The sequence below is a fragment of the Oncorhynchus mykiss genome, chromosome 17, assembly GCF_057628025.1.
Source record: "Oncorhynchus mykiss isolate SJ-2025 chromosome 17, ASM5762802v1, whole genome shotgun sequence".
NCBI lineage: Eukaryota > Metazoa > Chordata > Actinopteri > Salmoniformes > Salmonidae > Oncorhynchus > Oncorhynchus mykiss.
The window spans coordinates 77,079,976-77,106,606 of NC_143038.1; the positions used below are offsets into that span (position 1 = coordinate 77,079,976).

Genomic DNA, 26,631 nt, shown 5'->3' on the forward strand with positions numbered 1-26,631 from the left:
GTGTCAGAGCTGCAATATAGCAACACTGCGTCACGTCCTTATTTCAACTTGATCAAATCAAATCAAATCAAAGCGAATGACATTCTGGATTAAGTGAAGCGTCTTTCCGTTCAACAATGTTCTGTAAATGATGTCTGTAATTTGAAGGTTGCAGAGAACTTGTGTGTTGAATGTGAAGAATGTTTAAATGCCCCCTGGGACAACCCCTGCAGTCAGCAGAGCTGTTTTTTTGTTGAATCATTTTGCACGCCCAATTTTTCAGTTTTTGATTTGTTAAAAAAGTTTGAAATATCCAATAAATGTCGTTCCACTTCATGATTGTGTCCCACTTGTTGTTGATTCTTCACAAAAAAATACAGTTTTATATCTTTATGTTTGAAGCCTGAAATGTGGCAAAAGGTCGCAAAGTTCAAGGGGGTCGAATACTTTCGCAAGGCACTGTATTTGTGTTTACAGCCATTATATTTGTGTGAAATATTCAAAAGCAATACGCTCAGATCAACTACTTACAGATGGAATTAATGACAAGACCACCACTTACAGCTGCCACTTCTTCTTTATGGCAGTTGGCAACCAACTTTAAGGTGCATTACCACCACCAACTGGCCTGGAGTGTGGACCAGAGACAGGGACGGTATAAATCCTACCCAATAATCTCGTAACATCCACTGAAGATTTCCCCAGTAGTTCGCTTAATCTTGTCTCTACAACTCCATTACACCTCAAATCTAATAACAATCGTTCCCTTTTCTCTCACATATTTCTGGCACTGAAATAGAACATGTTCCACTGTCTTCATCTTCTCCTGACAATGATCACACCTCTCAGTCGGATGTTTCACCACCAATTTCAATGTACTGTTGAGCCTTGTGTGTCTCAGTCTCAGCCTTGTGATTACACTTTCCTCCCTTCTCTCTCAGCCTGAGGACCTTCCTGCCCCCCACCTTTTCCTGGATCTTATACAGGTCTTTTCCCTTCCTGCCCCCACCATTTCCTGGATCTTATACAGGTCTCTTCCTTTTCCCTTCCTGCCCCCACCATTTCCTGGATCTTATACAGGTCTCTTCCCTTTTCCCTTCCTGCCCCCACCATTTCCTGGATCTTATACAGGTCTTTTCCCTTCCTGCCCCCACCATTTCCTGGATCTTATACAGGTCTCTTCCTTTCCCTTCCTGCCCCCACCATTTCCTGGATCTTATACAGGTCTTTTCCCTTCCTATCCCCACCATTTCCTGGATCTTATACAGGTATTTTCCCTTCCTGCCCCCACCATTTCCTGGATCTTATACAGGTCTCTTCCTTTTTCCCTTCCTGCCCCCACCATTTCCTGGATCTTATACAGGTCTTTTCCCTTCCTGCCCCCACCATTTCCTGGATCTTATACAGGTCTTTTCCCTTCCTGCCCCCACCATTTCCTGGATCTTATACAGGGCTCTTCCCTTTTCCCTTCCTGCCCCCCACCTTTACCTGGATCTTATACAGGGCTCTTCTCTTTTCCCTTCCTGCCCCCCACCTTTTCCTGTATCTTATACAGGGCTCTTCCATTTTCCCTTCCTGCCCCCCACTTTTCCTGGATCTTATACAGGGCTCTTCCCTTTTCCCTTCCCTTTTCCCTTCCTGCCCCCCACCTTTTCCTGGATCTTATACAGGGCTCTTCTCTTTTCCCTTCCTGCCCCCACCATTTCCTGGATCTTATACAGGGCTCTTCCCTTTTCCCTTCCTGCCCCCCACCTTTTCCTGGATCTTATACAGGTATTTTCCCTTCCTGCCCCCACCATTTCCTGGATCTAATACAGGGCTCTTCCCTGTATAAGAACAAACAAAAGGTTCTCAATTTGGGTTTATGATTAATCCCCTCCACCCATTGTTTTCCCCCATATTGCATCAACAGTTGTTTTAAATCATATTTATGTCTCCCTTCATTTGGTTTTCGTACAGATGTTCACAGTCAGACTGTTGAAAAAGGTCAGGCATTTCAGTTGCCCAGGCTCCCCCTATGGGATAGATCCCATTGAAAAACTGTACTAGCTAGTCTGGCTGTTGGCATATCCAACAGTCTGAGTGTGAAGAAGGTTGATTTTATGGTATTTATCACACATGTGATTAATTGTACTGCACAAACAAACAACAAGTCCAAGAAACTGGACATGATAGTGTCTGTTGCTGAAAGGTTTTTGGGTTTCCAGGAATTCACTACCAAAAGATTGCAAAGAATACTGTCCAAAGATGCTCTTCATTCTCAGGTCCCAGAGCCTGTAGGGATGGGCGTTGGCAGTTGAATCTGAATAATGAATACTTTGAATTTGGTTTTTGTTTATTTTTATTGTGTTAAATGTTTGGGCTGATATACAGCCAAAACAGTAAATGGAGGCATGGACATATACCATTTGTTTGCTGAGCACCATAATAATCAAAGTAGACCCTGTACACTAGGTGGCGTTAGAACACCAAAAGGTGTAGTCTGACATAAAACTTTAAGGAAGAAGAAGGATAGAGTGGGGGGGAGCTAGACAGCCTGCGGTGCCGCTTTGTGGACAACAACTCCCATTGTTGGGCGGAGAGAGACAAGTAATCTTGTTGGTATATCTATTATCTTCGTTTGAAAAGCGCATCTGTACATTGTATCGGATTAGTATGCGTTGAATACTGCATCAATTTCCCATCACTAGTTGGTTTGTCATTTTGGTAGGGACTTAGGAAGTAGCTATCGTACCGGGGTTCGTGTTAAGCATCGGAATTAACGGAGCCATGGCGAAAAGTCTGTCCCTTGTTACTGTCATTTTGTGTGGGACTCTGATCCCCTTCGTGACAGGTGAGTTTGGCAATCTTTACAACAACTTTCTATCAGTCTGATATTTGTTTCCAGGAGCTAGCCTAGCTAACTAAGTGAAATGACATCATCTTCCGTTTGCATTGCTCAATGTCTGAGGTGGGGCCGAGTGTGTCTGTCTTAATAACTAACACGCCGACTACATAAATTATGACTAGTTATGGCATGACTTTGCCTTTGGAAATGTTTGAACTAAAGTGCTTTTCAGACGTCCAGTGAAATATCGCCTAGTACCCCGCCAAGTGCAGCACGGCTGGTGTCCCAAAAGGCGCTCCATGGTAAATCTGAGGTCTGCATTGGCCGTGCAGTATTTACGGTGATACGGCCTCTGCAGAAGTCAGGACATGCACACTTCCTGTGCTTCCCTGGGCATGGCGGAGTTGTTGCCAAGGATGGAAGTTTGTTTTTATACAGGACCTCCAGCTTTCACCTAATATCACCTCCTAGATATTGAGCTGGTCGGAAACTTTTCTACTCAGCTGTGTCCAACTCCCAACCTATAATGTATTTTTCTACCCAGCTGTGTCCAACTCCCAACCTATAATGTATTTTCTACCCAGCTGTGTCCAACTCCCAACCTATAATGTATTTTTCTACCCAGCTGTGTCCAACTCCCAACCTATAATGTATTTTCTACTCAGCTGTGTCCAACTCCCAACCTATAATGTATTTTCTACCCAGCTGTGTCCAACTCCCAACCTATAATGTATTTTCTACCCAGCTGTGTCCAACTCCCAACCTATAATGTATTTTCTACTCAGCTGTGTCCAACTCCCAACCTATAATGTATTTTCTACTCAGCTGTGTCCAACTCCCAACCTATAATGTATTTTCTACTCAGCTGTGTCCAACTCCCAACCTATAATGTATTTCTCTTTTCTACCCAGCTGGAGAGGACTGTGAAGCCTACCTAAATGCCTTCAGCCATTACAAAGCCAAACTGGACTGCAGTACATTTCAGTGGTGCTGTGGAACGTGTGAGAATAGATATTGCTGCAGCAGCCCATCTCTCAGGCTGACTGAGTCTGAACAGGAAAACTGCATATACAGGTAGGAGGACAAAAAACGATGTCCCAAATCAAATGGCACCCTATGCCCCATAGGGCTCTGGTTAAAAGTAGTGCACTATGTAGGAATCGGGTGCCATTTGGGACTTACTCAAGATAAAAACCACTGACCAGGTAGTTCAGTGTACTGGGTTTATGTGATTACTAACCTTGTCTGAGACCTGAAGAACGTTGACAGTCTCTGTATTGCACTAAAGCAGAAACCCCCGAGCCACCAACACATTAGCATGGTTGTGTTTTGACATTCTGTTATGGTGTCAATCTCAACATCCTGGATGGCAGAGAGCTCGGGCCCCAGTGGTGTACTGGGCTGTAGACTGTTCTCTCTGCTTCCACACGGTAGGCGGTACCAGAGCATCAAGTCTGACACCAACAGGCTCCTGAACTGCTTCTATCCCCAATCTGTAAGACTGTTAAATACAGTATATCACTAAAGTGAGTACACCCCTCACATTTTTGTAAATATTTGAGTATATACAGTGCCTTGCGAAAGTATTCGGCCCCCTTGAACTTTGCGACCTTTTGCCACATTTCAGGCTTCAAACATAAAGATATAAAACTGTATTTTTTTGTGAAGAATCAACAACAAGTGGGACACAATCATGAAGTGGAACGACATTTATTGGATATTTCAAACTTTTTTAACAAATCAAAAACTGAAAAATTGGGCGTGCAAAATTATTCAGCCCCCTTAAGTTAATACTTTGTAGCGCCACCTTTTGCTGCGATTACAGCTGTAAGTCGCTTGGGGTATGTCTCTATCAGTTTTGCACATCGAGAGACTGACATTTTTTCCCATTCCTCCTTGCAAAACAGCTCGAGCTCAGTGAGGTTGGATGGAGAGCATTTGTGAACAGCAGTTTTCAGTTCTTTCCACAGATTCTCGATTGGATTCAGGTCTGGACTTTGACTTGGCCATTCTAACACCTGGATATGTTTATTTTTGAACCATTCCATTGTAGATTTTGCTTTATGTTTTGGATCATTGTCTTGTTGGAAGACAAATCTCTTTCCCAGTCTCAGGTCTAAACTGCTAGATAGCAAGCTAAAATATGACTGAGGAGAAAAACAATCTACAAACCTAATAATGACAAAGCAAAAACGTTTTTTTTTTGTCAACTGAAATATCACTTATGTATTTTTTTTTTCACCTTTATTTAACCAGGCAAGTCGGTTAAGAACAAATTCTTATTGTCAATGACGGCCTAGGAACAGTGGGCTAACTGCCTGTTCAGGGGCAGAACGACAAATTTGTACCTTGTCAGCTCGGGGATTTGAATTTGCAACCTTTCAGTTACTAGTCCAACGCTCTAACCACTAGGCTACCCTGCCGCCCCTCCACTCTAACCACTAGGCTACCCTGCCGCCCCTCCACTCTAACCACTAGGCTACCCTGCCGCCCCTCCACTCTAACCACTAGGCTACCCTGCCGTCCCATGTATTAAGGCCCTTCAGTCAGTACTTTTTTGTTGTTGAATTTTACCCCTTTTTCTCCCCAATTTCGTGGTATCCAATTGTTTTTAGTAGCTACTATCTCGGGAGAGAGGAAGGTTGAAAGTCATGCATCCTCCGATACCCAACCAAGCTGCACTGCTTCTTAACACAGCGCCATCCAACCCGGAAGCCAGCCGCACCAATGTGTCGGAGGAAACACCGTGCACCTGGCAACCTTGGTTAGCGCGCACTGCGCCCAGCCCGCCACAGGAGTCGCTGGTGCGCGATGACACAAGGATTTCCCTACCGGCCAAACCCTCCCTAACCCGGACGACGCTAGGCCAATTGTGCGTGGCCCCACGGACCTCCCGGTCGTGGCCAGTTACGACAGAGCCTGGGCGCGAACCCAGAGTCTCTGGTGGCGCAGCTGGCGCTGCAGTACAGCGCCCCCAGTCAGTACTTTTTTGAAGCACCTTTGGTAGTGATTACAGCCTCAAGTCTTCTTGGGTATAATGACGCTACAAGCTTGGCACACCTGTACTTGGGGAGTTTCTCCCATTTTCTGCTGATCCTCTGTCAGGTTGGATGGGGAGCATTGCTGCACAGCTAATTTCAGGTCTCTCCTAAGATGTTAGATCGGGGTCGGGCTCTGGCTGGGATATTAGTTTTTAATGTCCCCTTGGTAGGAAATACGTGCTTTCTTTCGGCGCATTTATTTTCCAGCGATTGAACGTTAGCTAGCATGACGGAAGGCAAAGGCAGATTTTCCACTCGTTGGTCCTCAGAAGGCACACTGATCTTATTCTGCAAAATCTCTGTGTCCTTCTCTGATATCTGGGCCTGGTCAGGTGTCTGTAGTATCTCCCTCCCGTCCGACTCATTGAAGAAAACTCTTAGTCTAATTGGAGGTGAGTAATCGCAGTTCTGATGTCCAGAACTCTTTTCAGTCATAAGAGATGGTATCAGCAACATTATGTACAAAACAAGTTACGAGCAATGTGAAAAAACAAACAAAATAGCATGGTTGGTTAGACGGCAGCCATCTTCATCTTGATCCTCATGATGACAGGAGTGAGTGCTATGGGGCGATTAGTAATTTAGTTCAGTTAACTTTTGCTTTCTTGTGTACAGGAACAATTGTGGACATCTAGAAGCATGTGGGGACAGCAGAGAGGGATAGGGAGAGATTGAATATGTCCTTAAACACACCAGCCAGCTGGCCTGCGCATGCTCTGTGGGCGTGGCTTGGGATGCTGTCTGGGCCACGGAGAAGGAGAGCCCACAGTCCTTGGTAGCTGGCCGTGTCGGTGGCACTGCGTTATCCTCAAAGCGGGCGAAGAAGGTGTTTAGCTTGTCTGGAAGCAAGATGTCTGTGTCTGCAATGTGGCTGGTTTTCCTTTTGAAGTCTATGATTGTCTGTAGACCCTGCCACATACGTCTCTAGTCTGTGCCGTTGAATTGCGACTCCACTTTGTCTCTATACTGATGTTTTACCTGTTTGATTGCCTTGCGGAGTGAATGACTACTCTGTTTGTATTCTGCCATATTCCCAGTCCCCTTGCCATGGTTAAATGCAGTGCTTTGTGCTTTCAGTTTTGCGCGAATGCCATCTATCCACGGTTTCTGGTTAGGGTAGGTTTTAATAGTCACAGTGGGTACCACTTATCCTATACACTTATTGATGAAATCAGTAATCGTCTCCGTGTACACGTCAATATTATTCTCAGAAGGTACCCGGAACATATCCCAGTCTGCATGATCAAAACTATCTTGATGCGTAGATTCCGATTGGTCAGACCAGCGTTGAATAGTCCTTAGAATGGGTGCTTCCTGTTTGAGTTTCTGCCTATAGGAAGGGAGGAGCAAAATGGAGTCGTGGTCAGATTTGCCGAAATGAGGGCGGTGGAGGGCCTTGTATGCATTTCGGACGTTGGAGTAGAAGAGTGTTTTAGCAGTGCGAGTGCTACAGTCAATATGCTGATCGAATTTCCTTTTCCACAAATTTGCTTTCTTAAAATCCCCAGCTGCAATAAATGCAGCCTCCGGATATATGGTTTGCATGAAGTCCAGGGAAGTTCCTTGAGGGCCGTCGTGGTCTCGGCTTGAGGAGGGATATACACGGCTGTGACAATAACCAAAGAGAATTCTCTTGGGAGATCATGCTGTCGGCATTAGATTGTGAGGAATTCTAGGTCAGGTGAACAAAAGGACTTGAGTTTCTGTATGTTGTTACAATTACACCATGAGTCGTTCATAATGAAACATACACCCCCGCCCTTCTTTCCGGAGAGATGTTTATTCCTGTCGGTGTGATGTACTGAGAATCCAGGTGGCTGTACCGACTCCAAGTATCGAGTATCCCGATTGAGCCATGTTTCCTTGAAACATAATATTTTACAATCCCTGATGTCTCTCTGGAAAGCAACCCTTGCCCTGATCTCATCAACTTTGTTATCTAGGGACTGGACATTAGCGACGAATATATACTCTGAAGCGGTCGGTGGTGTGCGTGCCTCTGACTAGGAGACTGCCCCGACTCCCTTTTCTCCGGCGGTGTTGTTTTGGGTCTCTGGAATCAGTTAAAATGCCCTCGGTGGTGCGGACACCGGATCCGCTTCGGGAAAGCCGTATTCCTGGTCATAGTGCTGGTGAGTTACCGCCACTCTGATATCCAATAGTTCTACCCGGCTGTATGTATTAACACTTAAGATCATCTGGGCTAACAATGTAAGAAATAATTCATAAAAATAAAAAATAAACTATAAAAGTTTCCTACGGGCTAGAAGCGAGGCAGCCCTCTTTCGGCGCCATTTTTCACTTCCCTTACCAAGGCCCTTCTTCCCGATTGCTCAGTTTGGCCAGGCAGTCAGCTCTGGGAAGAGTCTTGGTGGTACCGAACGTCTTCCATTTAACAATGATGGAGGCCACTGTGTTCTTGGGGACCTTCAATGCTGCAGAAATGTTTTGGTACCCTTCCCCAGATCTGTGTCTCAGGGCTCTTCGGACAATTCCTTCCGACCTCATGGCTTGGTTTTTTTCTCTGACATGCACTGTCAACTGTGGGACCTTTTTTATATAGCCAGGTGTGTGCCTTTACAAACATATCCAATCAATTGAATTTACTACAGGTGGACTCCAATCAAGTTCTAGAACAATCTCTAGGATGATCAATGGAAACAGGATGCACCTGAGCTCAATTTCGAGTCTCATAGTAAAAGGTCTGAAAATACTTATGTAAATAATAGGTTAACATTTCCAAAACCTGTTTTTGTTTTGTCATTATGGGGTATTGTGTGTGGATTGAGGCTTTAAAAAAAAATGTAAATAGATTTTAGAATAAAGATGTAACGTAACAAAATGTGGAAAAGGGGCATGGGTTTGAATACTTTCCGAATGCTCTGTATTTTTCACTGCTTGATGTTATGTCTCTCTCTGTTCCAGTGGCAATATGAGCACTTTGACCATCTCGTCATTCGTAGCGACAGCTGTCATCTTCACCATCAGTTTAGTCTGTTGCTGTGTGTGTCCCTGCTGTTGCCTGTACAAAATGTGCCGGAAGCCCAGACGTAAGTCTCCTTGCACCGTCACAACATGAATACTAACATGTTAACTCCAAGACTGATTTACATGTAAAAAAAAGTATATGCTTTAATTGTTTTTCTCCAGTGTGTGTGTGTGTCCTCTCCACGTCTCCTGTAGTAGTCTAGTGGTCAGTTCAGACTAGTATCTGTGTGTAGTCTGGGGGTCAGTTCTGACTAGTATCTGTGTGTAGTCTAGGGGTCAGTTCAGACTGTGGTATCTGTGTGTAGTCTAGGGGTCAGTTCTGACTGTAGTATCTGTGTGTAGTCTAGGGGTCAGTTCTGACTGTAGTATCTGTGTGTAGTCTGGTGGTCAGTTCTGACTGTAGTATCTGTGTGTAGTCTGGGGGTCAGTTCAGTCTGTAGTATCTGTGTGTAGTCTAGGGGTCAGTTCTGACTGTAGTATCTGTGTGTAGTCTAGGGGTCAGTTCTGACTGTAGTATCTGTGTGTAGTCTGGGGGTCAGTTCTGACTGTAGTGTCTGTGTGTAGTCTAGGGGTCAGTTCAGACTGTAGTGTCTGTGTGTAGTCTAGGGGTCAGTTCAGACTGTAGTGTCTGTGTGTAGTCTGGGGGTCAGTTCTGACTGTAGTATCTGTGTGTAGTCTGGGGGTCAGTTCTGACTGTAGTGTCTGTGTGTAGTCTAGGGGTCAGTTCAGACTAGTAGTATCTGTGACCCTGTGTTATAAGCACTTTGTGACTACATAAGCACATCTGCTGATGTGAAAAGGGCTTCAATTAGATGTGATGATACAGGAAGTGGTTTGACCACTCCCACTTTGATCCCGGCCAGCAGGCCGTGCGTCCCAACTGTCAACCTATTCCTTTTGTAGTGCACTACCCTGATCAAAACTAGGGCACTACCCTGATCAAAACTAGGGCACTACCCTGATCAAAACTAGGGCACTACCCTGATCAAAACTAGGGCACTACCCTGATCAACACTAGGGCACTACCCTGATCAACACTAGTGCACTACCCTGATCAACACTAGTGCACTACCCTGATCAAAACTAGGGCACTACCCTGATCAAAACTAGGGCACTACCCTGATCAAAACTAGGGCACTACCCTGATCAAAACTAGGGCACTACCCTGATCAAAACTAGGGCACTACCCTGATCAACACTAGGGCACTACCCTGATCAAAACTAGGGCACTACCCTGATCAACACTAGTGCACAACCTTGATCAAACCTAAGGCACTATATAGGGAATAGTGACATTTGGGACGGACAGGCCCAGTTTAACTCTCCATGGAGTGGGTTGGGACATAAGGGTTGATTTTCAAACAACACCCAATTGTGTAAACCACTTCCTCTTTACAATAGAACAGAAATCCACTGTCAGTAACCAAACCTTAGTGGAACAAAACAGCTCTTCCTCATTTTTGAGTTCTGGAAAAAACTCAAAATGATGTTGTTTTTTCCATTCCGAACTCTGTTTGCTCAACGATGCAAAAACACAGATTTATACACTTCCTAAACATTTCTGATTCATCCAACCGAATGATTCAACAAGACATCACCAGAATGTATTAATTTAACCTTTTATTTTGAAATGAAACACAAAGATTGGCGTAGGTACATTTGGAAACTGGCAGCATTGAGTAAGAGGGTAATGTTACCAGGTTGTTTGGCAACATTTTTTAAAAATAAATGAAACCCGCTCTATAAATGTGTGTAAGCCTGTGGCATTATGGCACAGATATCCTTCTGAAAACCGATGCTGTTCTGACAAGTTTCTCACCTCTCTTTGTGATCGTCAGGCTGTGTTGCTGCTGCCTACGTATTGCCCCTGTGTACACACACACACACACACACACACCCTCTCTCTACTGCTAGCTCCTGTCTCTTGAGTATGACATGTATCTGTCAGACATCCCCTCTGCTTCCACCTACACACTACGGTTAACACGGAGGTGTTCCAAACACACTGGGACTCTTCTCGTCCCGCTCGCCTCCACCAGTGAACCATAAACAAAGGAGACGTGAACTGTCTTGAGGGCGAAGGTCTGCGTAGTGGATTTAAACCAAGGTCTCTTAATAGCCTGCTTGGCTGAAACGTATTCCTATACAAGCCCAGCCCTACAGGGTACCCTATACAAGCCCAGCCCTACAGGGTACCCTATACAAGCCCAGCCCTACAGGGTACCCTATACAAGCCCAGCCCTACAGGGTACCCTATACAAGCCCAGCCCTACAGGGTACCCTATACAAGCCCAGCCCTACAGGGTACCCTATACAAGCCCAGCCCTACAGGGTACCCTATACAAGCCCAGCCCTACAGGGTACCCTATACAAGCCCAGCCCTACAGGGTACCCTATACAAGCCCAGCCCTACAGGGTACCCTATACAAGCCCAGCCCTACAGGGTACCCTATACAAGCCCAGCCCTACAGGGTACCCTATACAAGCCCAGCCCTACAGGGTACCCTATACAAGCCCAGCCCTACAGGGTACCCTATACAAGCCCAGCCCTACAGGGTACCCTATACAAGCCCAGCCCTACAGGGTACCCTATACAAGCCCAGCCCTACAGGGTACCCTATACAAGCCCAGCCCTACAGGGTACCCTATACAAGCCCAGCCCTACAGGGTACCCTATACAAGCCCAGCCCTACAGGGTACCCTATACACGCCCAGCCCTACAGGGTACCATATACACTCCCTACAGGGTACCCTATACACGCCCTACAGGGTACCCTATACACGCCCTACAGGGTACCCTATACACGCCCTACAGGGTACCCTACACAAGCCCAGCCCTACAGGGTACCCTATACAAGCCCAGCCCTACAGGGTACCCTATACAAGCCCAGCCCTACAGGGTACCCTATACAAGCCCAGCCCTACAGGGTACCCTATACAAGCCCAGCCCTACAGGGTACCCTATACAAGCCCAGCCCTACAGGGTACCCTATACAAGCCCAGCCCTACAGGGTACCCTATACAAGCCCAGCCCTACAGGGTACCCTATACAAGCCCAGCCCAACAGGGTACCCTATACAAGCCCAGCCCTACAGGGTACCCTATACAAGCCCAGCCCTACAGGGTACCCTATACACGCCCAGCCCTACAGGGTACCATATACACTCCCTACAGGGTACCCTATACACGCCCTACAGGGTACCCTATACACGCCCTACAGGGTACCCTATACACGCCCTACAGGGTACCCTACACAAGCCCGGCCCTACAGGGTACCCTACACAAGCCCGGCCCTACAGGGTACCCTACACAAGCCCGGCCCTACAGGGTACCCTACACACGCCCGGCCCTACAGTGTACACTACACACGCCCGGCCCTACAGGGTACCCTACACACGCCCGGCTCTACAGGGTACCCTATACACGCCCGGCTCTACAGGGTACCCTATACACGCCCGGCTCTACAGGGTACCCTATACACGCCCGGCTCTACAGGGTACCCTATACACGCCCGGCTCTACAGGGTACCCTATACACGCCCGGCTCTACAGGGTACCCTATACACGCCCGGCCCTACTTGGTACCCTATACACGCCCGGCCCTACTTGGTACCCTATACACGCCCGGCCCTACTTGGTACCCTATACACGCCCGGCCCTACAGGGTACCCTATACACGACCGGCACTACAGGGTACCCTATACACGCCCGGCACTACAGGGTACCCTATACACGCCCGGCACTACAGGGTACCCTATACACGCCCGGCACTACAGGGTACCCTATACACGCCCGGCACTACAGGGTACCCTATACACATACACGCCCAGCCCTACAGGGTACCCTATACACATACACGCCCAGCCCTACAGGGTACCCTATACACATACACGCCCAGCCCTACAGGGTACCCTATACACATACACGCCCAGCCCTACAGGGTACCCTATACACGCCCGGCCCTACAGGGTACCCTATACACATACACGCCCAGCCCTACAGGGTACCCTATACACATACACGCCCAGCCCTACAGGGTACCCTATACACATACACGCCCAGCCCTACAGGGTACCCTATACACGCCCGGCACTACAGGGTACCCTATACACATACACGCCCAGCCCTACAGGGTACCCTATACACATACACACCCAGCCCTACAGGGTACCCTATACACATACACGCCCAGCCCTACAGGGTACCCTATACACATACACGCCCAGCCCTACAGGGTACCCTATACACATACACGCCCAGCCCTACAGGGTACCCTATACACGCCCAGCCCTACAGGGTACCCTATACACGCCCAGCCCTACAGGGTACCCTATACACATACACGCCCAGCCCTACAGGGTACCCTATACACATACACGCCCGGCCCTACAGGGTACCCTATACACGCCCGGCCCTACAGGGTACCCTATACACGCCCAGCCCTACAGGGTAGCCTATACACGCCCGGCCCTACAGGGTACCCTATACACGCCCGGCACTACATGCATGTATGTGATGTGTATGTGCTGTGGTGTATGATTTTAATGTCTGTCAGAATAGGGAACCGTGTGAGGTTTACTCATTGCACTTCTATTTACCAGTCAACTAAGTGTATCTCTCCTCCCCAGCGGTGATAGCCACGACCGCCCACACAACGGTGGTGAATACTCACTACCCCCAGCAGCCCGTCCAGCCCTACCAGGGGGCCCCCCAGTACCCTGCCTACCAGACCATGCCGGTCCAGCCTGGGTATGGGGTTCAGCCTCAACCCGGCTATGGAGGTGGCCAGCCCATACCCACAGCACCAGGCTACCAGGGACAGCCTTTCCAGCCAGGACCACCCCCTCCTTACCAAGAGACTGGTAAGTGTCAGGAGAGTCTGTCGTCAGGATCGTGTTTAGTGGGGCACACCGAAGCAAAACATTTTACAACAGAAAATGGCATGTTATGACCATGATAGTATTAGATGTATTACTTAGTTGTGAGGTATTACTTAGTTGTGAGGTATTAGTTAGTTCTGAGGTATTAGTTAGTTGTGAGGTATTAGTTAGTTGTGAGGTATTACTTAGTTGTGTGGTATTACTTAGTTGTGAGGTATTACTTAGTTGTGTGGTATTAGTTAGTTGTGAGGTATTAGTTAGTTGTGAGGTATTACTTAGTTGTGAGGTATTACTTAGTTGTGTGGTATTAGTTAGTTGTGAGGTATTACTTAGTTGTGTGGTATTAGTTAGTTGTGAGGTATTAGTTAGTTGTGAGGTATTACTTAGTTGTGTGGTATTACTTAGTTGTGAGGTATTACTTAGTTGTGTGGTATTAGTTAGTTGTGAGGTATTAGTTAGTTGTGAGGTATTACTTAGTTGTGTGGTATTACTTAGTTGTGAGGTATTACTTAGTTGTGTGGTATTAGTTAGTTGTGAGGTATTAGTTAGTTGTGAGTTATTCCTTAGTTGTGTGGTATTACTTAGTTGTGAGGTATTACTTAGTTGTGTGGTATTACTTAGTTGTGTAGTAATGTATTACTTAGTTGTGTGGTATTACTTAGTTGTGTAGTAATGTATTACTTAGTTGTGTGGTATTACTTAGTTGTGAGGTATTACTTAGTTGTGTGGTATTACTTAGTTGTGAGGTATTACTTAGTTGTGTGGTATTAGTTAGTTGTGTGGTATTACTTAGTTGTGAGGTATTAGTTAGTTGTGAGGTATTAGTTAGTTGTGAGGTATTACTTAGTTGTGAGGTATTAGTTAGTTGTGTGGTATTACTTAGTTGTGTGGTATTACTTAGTTGAGAGGTATTACTTAGTTGTGTGGTATTACTTAGTTGTGAGGTATTAGTTAGTTGTGTGGTATTACTTAGTTGTGAGGTATTACTTAGTTGTGTGGTATTACTTAGTTGTGAGGTATTACTTAGTTGTGTAGTAATGTATTACTTAGATGTGTGGTATTACTTAGTTCTGAGGTATTACTTAGTTGTGTGGTATTAGTTAGTTGTGTGGTATTAGTTAGTTGTGTAGTAATGTATTACTTAGTTGTGTGGTATTACTTAGTTGTGAGGTATTACTTAGTTCTGAGGTATTACTTAGTTGTGAGGTATTACTTAGTTGTGAGGTATTACTTAGTTGTGTGGTATTAGTTAGTTGTGTGGTATTAGTTAGTTGTGAGGTATTAGTTAGTTGTGAGGTATTACTTAGTTGTGTAGTAATGTATTAGTTAGTTGTGAGGTATTAGTTAGTTGTGAGGTATTACTTAGTTGTGAGGTATTACTTAGTTGTGAGGTATTAGTTAGTTGTGAGGTATTACTTAGTTGTGAGGTATTAGTTAGTTGTGAGGTATTACTTAGTTGTGAGGTATTAGTTAGTTGTGAGGTATTACTTAGTTGTGAGGTATTACTTAGTTGTGAGGTATTACTTAGTTGTGTGGTATTACTTAGTTGTGAGGTATTACTTAGTTGTGAGGTATTAGTTAGTTGTGTGGTATTACTTAGTTGTGAGGTATTACTTAGTTGTGAGGTATTACTTAGTTGTGTGGTATTACTTAGTTGTGAGGTATTACTTAGTTGTGTGGTATTACTTAGTTGTGAGGTATTACTTAGTTGTGAGGTATTACTTAGTTGTGAGGTATTACTTAGTTGTGAGGTATTACTTAGTTGTGTGGTATTACTTAGTTGTGAGGTATTACTTAGTTGTGAGGTATTACTTAGTTGTGAGGTATTAGTTAGTTGTGAGGTATTACTTAGTTGTGAGGTATTACTTAGTTGTGTGGTATTACTTAGTTGTGAGGTATTACTTAGTTGTGAGGTATTACTTAGTTGTGAGGTATTACTTAGTTGTGAGGTATTACTTAGTTGTGAGGTATTAGTTAGTTGTGAGGTATTACTTAGTTGTGTAGTAATGTATTAGTTAGTTGTGAGGTATTACTTAGTTGTGAGGTATTACTTAGTTGTGTGGTATTACTTAGTTGTGAGGTATTACTTAGTTGTGAGGTATTACTTAGTTGTGAGGTATTAGTTAGTTGTGAGGTATTAGTTAGTTGTGAGGTATTCCTTAGTTGTGAGGTATTACTTAGTTGTGAGGTATTACTTAGTTGTGAGGTATTACTTAGTTGTGTGGTATTACTTAGTTGTGAGGTATTACTTAGTTGTGTAGTAATGTATTAGTTAGTTGTGAGGTATTAGTAAGTTGTGTGGTATTAGTTAGTTGTGTGGTATTAGTTAGTTGTGTGGTATTAGTTAGTTGTGTGGTATTAGTTAGTTGTGTAGTGTGGTATTACTTAGTTGTGAGGTATTACTTAGTTGTGAGGTATTACTTAGTTGTGAGGTATTACTTAGTTGTGAGGTATTACTTAGTTGTGAGGTATTACTTAGTTGTGAGGTATTACTTAGTTCTGAGGTATTACTTAGTTGTGAGGTATTACTTAGTTGTGAGGTATTACTTAGTTGTGAGGTATTACTTAGTTGTGAGGTATTACTTAGTTGTGAGGTATTACTTAGTTGTGAGGTATTACTTAGTTGTGAGGTATTACTTAGTTGTGAGGTATTACTTAGTTGTGAGGTATTACTTAGTTGTGAGGTATTACTTAGTTCTGAGGTATTACTTAGTTGTGAGGTATTACTTAGTTGTGAGGTATTACTTAGTTGTGAGGTATTACTTAGTTGTGAGGTATTACTTAGTTGTGAGGTATTACTTAGTTGTGAGGTATTACTTAGTTGTGAGGTATTAGTTAGTTGTGAGGTATTACTTAGTTGTGAGGTATTAGTTAGTTGTGAGGTATTACTTAGTTGTGAGGTATTAGTTAGTTGTGAGGTATTAGTTAGTTGTGAGGTATTAGTTAGTTGTGAGGTATTACTTAGTTGTGAGGTATTAGTTAGTTGTGAGGTATTACTTAGTTGTGAGGTATTACTTAGTTGTGAGGTATTAGTTAGTTGTGTGGTATTACTTAGTTGTGAGGTATTACTTAGTTGTGAGGTATTAGTTAGTTGTGAGGTATTACTTAGTTGTGAGGTATTACTTAGTTGTGAGGTATTACTTAGTTGTGAGGTATTACTTAGTTGTGAGGTATTACTTAGTTGTGAGGTATTACTTAGTTGTGAGGTATTACTTAGTTGAGTGGTATTACTTAGTTGTGAGGTATTACTTAGTTCTGAGGTATTACTTAGTTGTGAGGTATTACTTAGTTGTGAGGTATTACTTAGTTGAGTGGTATTACTTAGTTGTGTGGTATTAGTTAGTTGTGTGGTATTAGTTAGTTGTGAGGTATTACTTAGTTGTGAGGTATTACTTAGTTGTGAGGTATTACTTAGTTGTGAGGTATTACTTAGTTGTGTGGTATTACTTAGTTGTGAGGTATTACTTAGTTGTGAGGTATTACTTAGTTGTGAGGTATTACTTAGTTCTGAGGTATTACTTAGTTGTGTAGTATTACTTAGTTGTGAGGTATTACTTAGTTGTGAGGTATTACTTAGTTCTGAGGTATTACTTAGTTGTGAGGTATTACTTAGTTGTGTAGTAATGTATTACTTAGTTGTGTAGTAATGTATTACTTAGTTGTGTAGTGAGGTATTACTTAGTTGTGAGGTATTACTTAGTTGTGAGGTATTACTTAGTTGAGTGGTATTACTTAGTTGTGTGGTATTAGTTAGTTGTGGTATTAGTTAGTTGTGTGGTATTACTTAGTTGTGTAGTAATGTATTAGTTAGTTGTGAGGTATTAGTTAGTTGTGAGGTATTACTTAGTTGTGAGGTATTACTTAGTTGTGAGGTATTACTTAGTTGTGTGGTATTAGTTAGTTGTGTAGTAATGTATTACTTAGTTGTGAGGTATTACTTAGTTGTGAAGTATTACTTAGTTCTGAGGTATTAGTTAGTTCTGAGGTATTAGTTAGTTCTGAGGTATTAGTTAGTTCTGAGGTATTAGTTAGTTCTGAGGTATTAGTTAGTTCTGAGGTATTAGTTAGTTCTGAGGTATTAGTTAGTTCTGAGGTATTAGTTAGTTGTGTGGTATTAGTTAGTTGTGTGGTATTAGTTAGTTCTGAGGTATTAGTTAGTTGTGTGGTATTAGTTAGTTGTGTGGTATTAGTTAGTTGTGTGGTATTAGTTAGTTCTGAGGTATTAGTTAGTTGTGTGGTATTACTTAGTTGTGAAGTATTACTTAGTTCTGAGGTATTAGTTAGTTCTGAGGTATTAGTTAGTTGTGTGGTATTAGTTAGTTGTGTGGTATTAGTTAGTTGTGTGGTATTAGTTAGTTGTGTGGTATTAGTTAGTTGTGTGGTATTAGTTAGTTGTGTGGTATTAGTTAGTTGTGTGGTATTAGTTAGTTGTGAGGTATTACTTAGTTGTGTGGTATTAGTTAGTTGTGTGGTATTTGTTAGTTGTGTGGTATTACTTAGTTGTGAGGTATTACTTAGTTGTGAGGTATTACTTAGTTGTGAGGTATTAGTTAGTTGTGTGGTATTTGTTAGTTGTGTGGTATTAGTTAGTTGTGTGGTATTAGTTAGTTGTGAGGTATTACTTAGTTGTGTAGTGAGGTATTACTTAGTTGTGTAGTGAGGTATTACTTAGTTGTGTAGTGAGGTATTACTTAGTTGTGTAGTGAGGTATTACTTAGTTGTGTAGTAATGTATTACTTAGTTGTGTAGTAATGTATTAATTGTAGTTGAAAACAAACAGAGGAGGTGGAAAGTGAAGCTTATTTGTAAGTGAAAAGAGGAGGAGCCTGACGGCAGGAACCGTCTGGTCTGGTGTGTTCTCGGTGTCTCTGGTGTGGTGTGTTTTAATGTCCTCTCTCTCTCTCTCTCTACCAGGTCCAGCCTATCCTCCTGCTATCCCAGTGTCTTATAGTCAGGCTGGGTTCAGTCCAGGACAGCTATCTTACCCCCTCCAGGCTCCAGCGCAGCCCAGCTACCCAGCCCAGCCTCAGCCAGCCTATCCCTGTGCACCTCCCGCCCAGCCCGACTTCCTTTCTGCCCAGCCTGCTTACAATCCTGCCTTCATGGAGCCCCAGCCTCCCAAGACTGGCAACTGAAGCAACTCCTCCCCTCCCATTCTCCATCCACCCGCTCTCATGGGAGACGGACGGACGGACGGGTGGGATAGAAACAGACAGACTGACTGACTGGTGGGATAGAAACAGACAGACTGACTGACTGGTGGGATAGAAACAGACAGACTGACTGACTGGTGGGATAGAAACTGACTGACTGACTGGTGGGATAGAAACAGACTGACAGACTGACGGACTGGTGGGATAGAAACAGACAGACTGACTGGTGGGATAGAAACAGACAGACTGACTGACTGGTGGGATAGAAACAGACTGACTGACTGGTGGGATAGAAACCGACAGACTGACTGACTGACTGGTGGGATAGAAACCGACAGACTGACTGACTGACTGGTGGGATAGAAACCGACAGACTGACTGACTGACTGGTGGGATAGAAACCGACAGACTGACTGACTGACTGGTGGGATAGAAACCGACAGACTGACTGACTGACTGGTGGGATAGAAACCGACAGACTGACTGACTGACTGGTGGGATAGAAACCGACAGACTGACTGACTGACTGGTGGGATAGAAACCGACAGACTGACTGACTGACTGGTGGGATAGAAACAGACTGACTGACTGACTGGTTGGATAGAAACAGACAGACTGACTGACTGACTGACTGGTGGGATAGAAACAGACAGACTGACTGACTGACTGGTGGGATTGAAACAGACGGACTGACTGACTGACTGACTGGTGGGATAGAAACAGACAGACAGACTGACTGACTGACTGGTGGGATAGAGACAGACTGACTGACTGACTGGTGGGATAGAGACAGACAGACTGACTGACTGACTGGTGGGATAGAGACAGACAGACAGACAGACTGACTGGTGGGATAGAAACAGACAGACTGACAGACTGACTGGTGGAATAGAAACAGACAGACAGACTGACTGACTGGTGGGATAGAAACTGACTGACTGACTGACTGACTGACTGGTGGGATAGAAACAGACAGACTGACTGGTGGGATAGAAACAGACTGACTGACTGACTGACTGACTGACTGGTGGGATAGAAACAGACAGACTGACTGACTGGTGGGATAGAAACCGACAGGCTGACTGACTGACTGGTGGGATAGAAACAGACAGACTGACTGACTGGTGGGATAGAAACTGACTGACTGACTGGTGGGATAGAAACTGACTGACTGACTGGTGGGATAGAAACAGACTGACTGACTGGTGGGATAGAAACAGACTGACTGACTGGTGGGATAGAAACAGACAGACAGACTGACTGGTGGGATAGAAACCGACAGACTGACTGACTGACTGGTGGGATAGAAACCGACAGACTGACTGACTGACTGGTGGGATAGAAACCGACAGACTGACTGACTTACTGGTGGGATAGAAACCGACAGACTGACTGACTGACTGACTGGTGGGATAGAAACAGACAGACTGACTGACTGACTGGTGGGATAGAAACAGACAGACTGACTGACTGACTGACTGGTGGGATAGAAACAGACAGACTGACTGACTGACTGGTGGGATAGAAACAGACAGACTGACTGACTGACTGGTGGGATAGAAACAGACAGACTGACTGACTGACTGACTGGTGGGATAGAAACAGACAGACTGACTGACTGGTGGGATAGAAACAGACAGACTGACTGACTGACTGGTGGGATAGAGACAGACAGACAGACTGACTGGTGGGATAGAAACAGACAGACTGACAGACTGACTGGTGGAATAGAAACAGACAGACTGACTGACTGACTGGTGGAATAGAAACAGACAGACAGACTGACTGACTGGTGGGATAGAAACTGACTGACTGACTGACTGACTGACTGGTGGGATAGAAACAGACAGACTGACTGGTGGGATAGAAACAGACTGACTGACTGACTGACTGACTGGTGGGATAGAAACAGACAGACAGACAGACTGGAGCCATACATAGTCATGATCCGGTCAATTCCCTAAGCTGTTCTCACCTTATCAATATGACTCCAACCTGTTCTCACACGTGGGATTGAACTGAACATTGTGTATCCCAAATGGCACCCTATACGGTGCACTACCCTGGTCAAAAGTAGTGCACTACATAGGGAATAAGGTGCAATTTGGGACTTATCCTGTGTGTTCACTTTGTTTTAGGGCCAGGAGTTTTTCTGGTAGCCTCGTAACCTGGCCAGGAGTCTTTGGTCCAGGGTATATTTAGGACCTGGTCAAGCCTTGGGTTTCATCTCAAATGGTACCTTATTCCCTAGATAGGGCACTACTTTTAACCAGGGCCTATGGTTGTGGTCTAAAGTGGTGCACTATATAGGGAATATGGTGCCATTTGGGAATAACTCTGGGCCCCTATGTTAAAGGTAATATCTCATGTTGTTGGTGTTCTTGTTAGAGTATGTTCAGTACAAACCACACGGAAGAAAACTACCTTGGTTTCTGTTGCAAAGCGTTTTTTCCTGATGAACACAACCCAGGATCAAATTAAACCTCTGTCATAAAGCGTTTTTTTCCTGATGAACACAACCCAGGATAAAATTAAACCTCTGTCATTTCCATGAAGTTACTTTTCTTTTTACCAGCGCTTTATTTACCAGAGTAATCATGTTAAAAACTGTTTCACAGGCCGTTGTTGCTTATGTTTGTAACCTGTTGGTGGAAGCACAGCGGTCCCCATCTGCTACCAGTCTTTAGTGTGCAAAACACCGGTGTTGTCAGATAAACAGAAAGTCCTATTCTGATTTATGTTTTTTTTAAACAACAGATTTTGTACTTGTCGATGACAGCCAGAAATGACATGTCTGAATACGGTGTAAATGTAGTTTAGTGGAGAAACGTTCTATCAAAACGTTTCCTATCAAGTTCACAGAGCGGGTGAAGAAACTCAATGCAAGAAACCGTTGCCTTTTTTTTTTTACCACAGATTCTTCACCCGACCAAATATGAGAATTGTTTTTATTTTATAATTAAACGATCAGTCTTTTCTCTCTCTTATCTCTCGTTTCCATGTCGGTTGTATTTGGACGTTAAATCAGTGTTGACCGTTATGGCTGTGTCCCTAAAGGGCACCTTAATCCCTACAAAGGGCACCTTAATCCCTACAAAGGGCACCTTAATCCCTACAAAGGGCACCTTAATCCCTACAAAGGGCACCTTAATCCCAACAAAGGGCACCTTAATCCCTACAAAGGGCACCTTAATCCCTACAAAGGGCACCTTAATCCCTACAAAGGGCACCTTAATCCCTACAAAGGGCACCTTAATCCCTACAAAGGGCACCTTAATCCCAACAAAGGGCACCTTGATCCCTACAAAGGGCACCTTAATCCCTACAAAGGGCACCTTAATCCCTACAAAGGGCACCTTAATCCCTACAAAGGGCACCTTAATCCCTACAAAGGGCACCTTAATCCCTACAAAGGGCACCTTGATCCCTACAAAGGGCACCTTGATCCCTACAAAGGGCACCTTGATCCCTACAAAGGGCACCGTAATCCCTACAAAGGGCACCGTGTCGGGAATGGCATTCTTTACTTAACCAGGAAAGTCCCATTTCAGGCAGTCTCTTTCCCCCTCCCCCCCCCAAGAAGGCAGCAGTAGTCAGGATGAAGGCATCAACGAACATTGTTAAATCTTCACAATAAACAACAAATATGTTCACTGAAATGTTTCAGTGTAGGGTGTAGTATCAGGGTAACGTTTGACACCGTTTTTAGGAATGTTAAATGTCCACTATGATATGCCTTGTGGCTAACACTTCACACCCAGCGTCATAACAGTTGACATGACTTGTCGTAACCTGTCATAACATGTTCATAACACTGTCAGGACATATTTAGACCTGTTGTGACATATATTGTTTATTTTATGGCTGGTTATAACACCTACATAAGAGTCAACCTACAACACAAGGCAAAGCATTCCATTACGCCTACTGGTCAACATTGTTTGTTATATATATATATATATTTTTTTTAAATGACCATATTAAATTGTAATTGCGTACACATTGATTTCAGACATGCACCTACCCCCCCCACCAAAATGCTCTGTTTCTGATGACTGGATGCAGGAGCAGGACAAGACCCCCTCTATGTGACTGATGACTGGGATGAATGCAGGAGCAGGACAAGACCCCCTCTATGTGACTGATGACTGGGATGAATGCAGGAGCAGGACAAGACCCCCTCTATGTGACTGATGACTGGGATGAATGCAGGAGCAGGACAAGACCCCCTCTATGTGACTGATGACTGGGATGAATGCAGGAGCAGGACAAGACCCCTCTATGTGACTGATGACTGGGATGAATGCAGGAGCAGGACAAGACCCCCTCGATGTGACTGATGACTGGGATGAATGCAGGAGCAGGACAAGACCCCCTCGATGTGACTGATGACTGGGATGAATGCAGGAGCAGGACAAGACCCCCTCGATGTGACTGATGACTGGGATGAATACAGGAGCAGGACAAGACCCCCTCTATGTGACTGATGACTGGGATGAATACAGGAGCAGGACAAGACCCCTCCCTCTATGTGACTGATGACTGACATAAGGTCATGTAGCTGATAGGCCTATCTGGCTGATATGATGATGGTGGTCGTAATGCTTCATACCAGTGTCATAAAGTGTATTTTATACAAGTTATTGAAAATATTAAAAAACATGACATTAAAGGAATTCATTCCAACAACAACAACAACAACAAAAGATTTAAGAAACAAACTTTCAAATGAAATAACTTTCAATAAAAATTTGAATAAATGTGTGTTTTTTGACACTACTATGTAGGTGTTATAACCAGCCATAAAATAACACAATATATGTCACAACGCGTCTAAATATGTCATGACAGCTGTTATGAACATGTCATGACAGTGTTATAAACATGTCATGACAGCTGTTATAAACATGTCATGACAGCTGTTATGAACATGTCATGACAGTGTTATAAACATGTCATGACAGCTGTTATAAACATGTCATGAAAGCTGTTATAAACATGTCATGACAGCTGTTATGAACATGTCATGACAGCTGTTATAAACATGTCATGACAGCTGTTATAAACATGTCATGACAGCTGTTATAAACATGTCATGACAGCTGTTATGAACATGTCATGACAGCTGTTATGAACATGTCATGACAGCTGTTATGAACATGTCATGACAGCTGTTATGAACATGTCATGACAGCTGTTATGAACATGTCATGACAGCTGTTATGAACATGTCATGACAGCTGTTATGAACATGTCATGACAGTGTTATGAACATGTCATGACAGTGTTATGAACATGTCATGACAGCTGTTATAAACATGTCATGACAGCTGTTATAAACATGTCATGACAGCTGTTATGAACATGTCATGACAGCTGTTATGAACATGTCATGACAGCTGTTATGAACATGTCATGACAGTTGTTATAAACATGTCATGACAGCTGTTATAAACATGTCATGACAGCTGTTATGAACATGTCATGACAGTGTTATGAACATGTTATGACAGTGTTATGAACATGTCATGACAGCTGTTATGAACATGTTATGACAGCTGTTAGGACATATGACATGGTCATGATGTATAATGACACTGGGTGTCGAATGAAGAGCCAGCGCCTTGTGTTTCCACTGATGCTGTGAGATCATTCGACAGCTTTCTGCTCCAAGCCTTTACAGCTGAACCAAGCTAAATGACATGCCTTCAAATCTATTTCTAAAAGGGACCTCTTCTCTTTGGCTTCTTTCTCGGTGTAGCCGCAGTCAGTTTTCATGTCCCGAATGGAAACCTATCCCCTATATAGTGCACTACTTTTGACCAGGGTCCTAGTAGTGCTCTAAATGGGGAATAGGGTGCCAGTGACAAGTCAGGGTTTCTGTCCAGGAAGGAACAGTCAGATAGGGACAAGTCAGGGGTTCTGTCCAGGAAGGAACAGTCAGGGGTTCTGTCCAGGAAGGAACAGTCAGATAGGGACAAGTCAGGGGTTCTGTCCAGGAAGGAACAGTCAGATAGACAAGTCAGGGGTTCTGTCCAGGAAGGAACAGTCAGATAGGGACAAGTCAGGGGTTCTGTCCAGGAAGGAACAGTCAGATAGGGACAAGTCAGGGGTTCTGTCCAGGAAGGAACAGTCAGATAGGGACAAGTCAGGGGTTCTGTCCAGGAAGGAACAGTCAGATAGGGACAAGTCAGGGGTTCTGTCCAGGAAGGAACAGTCAGATAGGGACAAGTCAGGGGTTCTGTCCAGGAAGGAACAGTCAGATAGGGACAAGTCAGGGGTTCTGTCCAGGAAGGAACAGTCAGATAGGGACAAGTCAGGGGTTCTGTCCAGGAAGGAACAGTCAGATAGGGACAAGTCAGGGGTTCTGTCCAGGAAGGAACAGTCAGATAGGGACAAGTCAGGGGTTCTGTCCAGGAAGGAACAGTCAGATAGTGACAAGTCAGGGGTTCTGTCCAGGAAGGAACAGTCAGATAGGGACAAGTCAGGGGTTCTGTCCAGGAAGGAACAGTCAGATAGGGACAAGTCAGGGGTTCTGTCCAGGAAGGAACAGTCAGATAGGGACAAGTCAGGGGTTCTGTCCAGGAAGGAACAGTCAGATAGGGACAAGTCAGGGGTTCTGTCCAGGAAGGAACAGTCAGATAGGGACAAGTCAGGGGTTCTGTCCAGGAAGGAACAGTCAGATAGACAAGTCAGGGGTTCTGTCCAGGAAGGAACAGTCAGATAGGGACAAGTCAGGGGTTCTGTCCAGGAAGGAAAGTTGAATAGAAATACGGTGTATAGAACAGACATGTTGAGGAAAGAATCGTGTCATCTCCAATTGATTGCATTTCTATCTGCGTTCAATATGTTGCACTTTTTTGAACACAACCCTCTTGTTGTTGGAACTTGTTGCCCAGGGTTGTTTTTGGCTGCATGTTAAATGGCCCCTATTCCTATGGAGTGGTAGTAGTCCAGTACTGTCCTCTGGTTAAATGTAGTAGCATTATACAGGGAATGGTTTGTCTATCTCAGGCCTCTGGTTAAATGTAGTAGCATTATGCAGGGAATGGTTTATCTATCTCGGGCCTCGTTTTGTTTTTTTTGCCTTGACACCACACAGCTGATTTCAAAGCTTGATGATTTAGTTGATTCTTTGAATCAGCTGAGTGGGCGTCAGGGCAGAGAACCAAAAGGTCCACCTCCAAACCCCTGCTGTTGGGAACAAGGTGCCGTTTGGCTTGTAGCCTTTGTCTGTTCACGTGACTTCAGGGTGTGAGCACCTTGTCAGCCATATTACATTTGTGTCTGTTTGTTTGACTATGAAATGACTACATGCCGTACTGTATGTAGTTGAAAAGTTATTTTTATCAGGAATAAATACCAGTCTGTTCTAATGTCAAATACATACTCCCCCCCCTCCCCCCCAAGCCTGTCATGATGGTACTTTATGTAGCCTGGTCCTAGATCTGTTGGTGCTCTTGTCAACTCGATCTCATTGTCAAGCCAATGGCAAGACAAGGAGTTGGCATGATGGCACGAACAGACTGGCATTCAGGCTAGTATAATGAGAATTGTTGTTTGCTCCAAGAGGTTGTTGTTGGGTTGTTTTTTTGGAATATATTGATGTTAATGTGAGAATGTAATTTAATGGGTTGGACACATTCAAGTAAAAACTCACTGAGAGAAATGTAATCATAGGAAAACAACTGTTGAAAAATCACTTGTTTTTTTACAGAATATTCCAACATCAAGAAAGGTTTTCCTTTGTCAACATTCACAGAA

The 26,631-nt window shown here is 44.2% G+C and overlaps 1 protein-coding gene across 2 annotated transcripts; it reads left to right on the forward strand.

Annotated features, from left to right (window-relative positions):
- Positions 1-2,441: 2,441 nt before the first annotated feature.
- On the forward strand, positions 2,442-21,854 carry LOC118940514 (protein shisa-4). 2 transcript variants are annotated; one of them, XM_036950971.2, is made up of 5 exons: positions 2,442-2,812; positions 3,718-3,880; positions 8,773-8,897; positions 13,463-13,696; positions 18,629-21,854. In XM_036950971.2, the coding sequence occupies exons 1-5, from the start codon at positions 2,749-2,751 to the stop codon at positions 18,847-18,849; spliced, it is 807 nt and encodes a 268-aa protein (XP_036806866.1). In that variant the 5' UTR covers positions 2,442-2,748; the 3' UTR covers positions 18,850-21,854. The 2 variants fall into 2 exon arrangements, with proteins under 2 accessions (XP_036806866.1, XP_090062639.1); XM_090206513.1 differs by having other exon boundaries at positions 2,457-2,812; positions 8,836-8,897.
- The last annotated feature ends 4,777 nt before the right edge of the window (positions 21,855-26,631 follow it).

What these genes read in the sequence shown, in the direction of transcription:
- LOC118940514 (XM_036950971.2), top strand. Translation starts at nt 2,749, where the DNA reads ATGGCGAAAAGTCTGTCCCTTGTTACTGTCATTTTGTGTGGGACTCTG. An exon ending in TCTGATCCCCTTCGTGACAG is followed by an intron (nt 2,813 to 3,717) that starts GTGAGTTTGGCA and finishes TTTTCTACCCAG; the next exon opens with CTGGAGAGGACTGTGAAGCC. An exon ending in AATGTGCCGGAAGCCCAGAC is followed by an intron (nt 8,898 to 13,462) that starts GTAAGTCTCCTT and finishes TCTCCTCCCCAG; the next exon opens with CGGTGATAGCCACGACCGCC.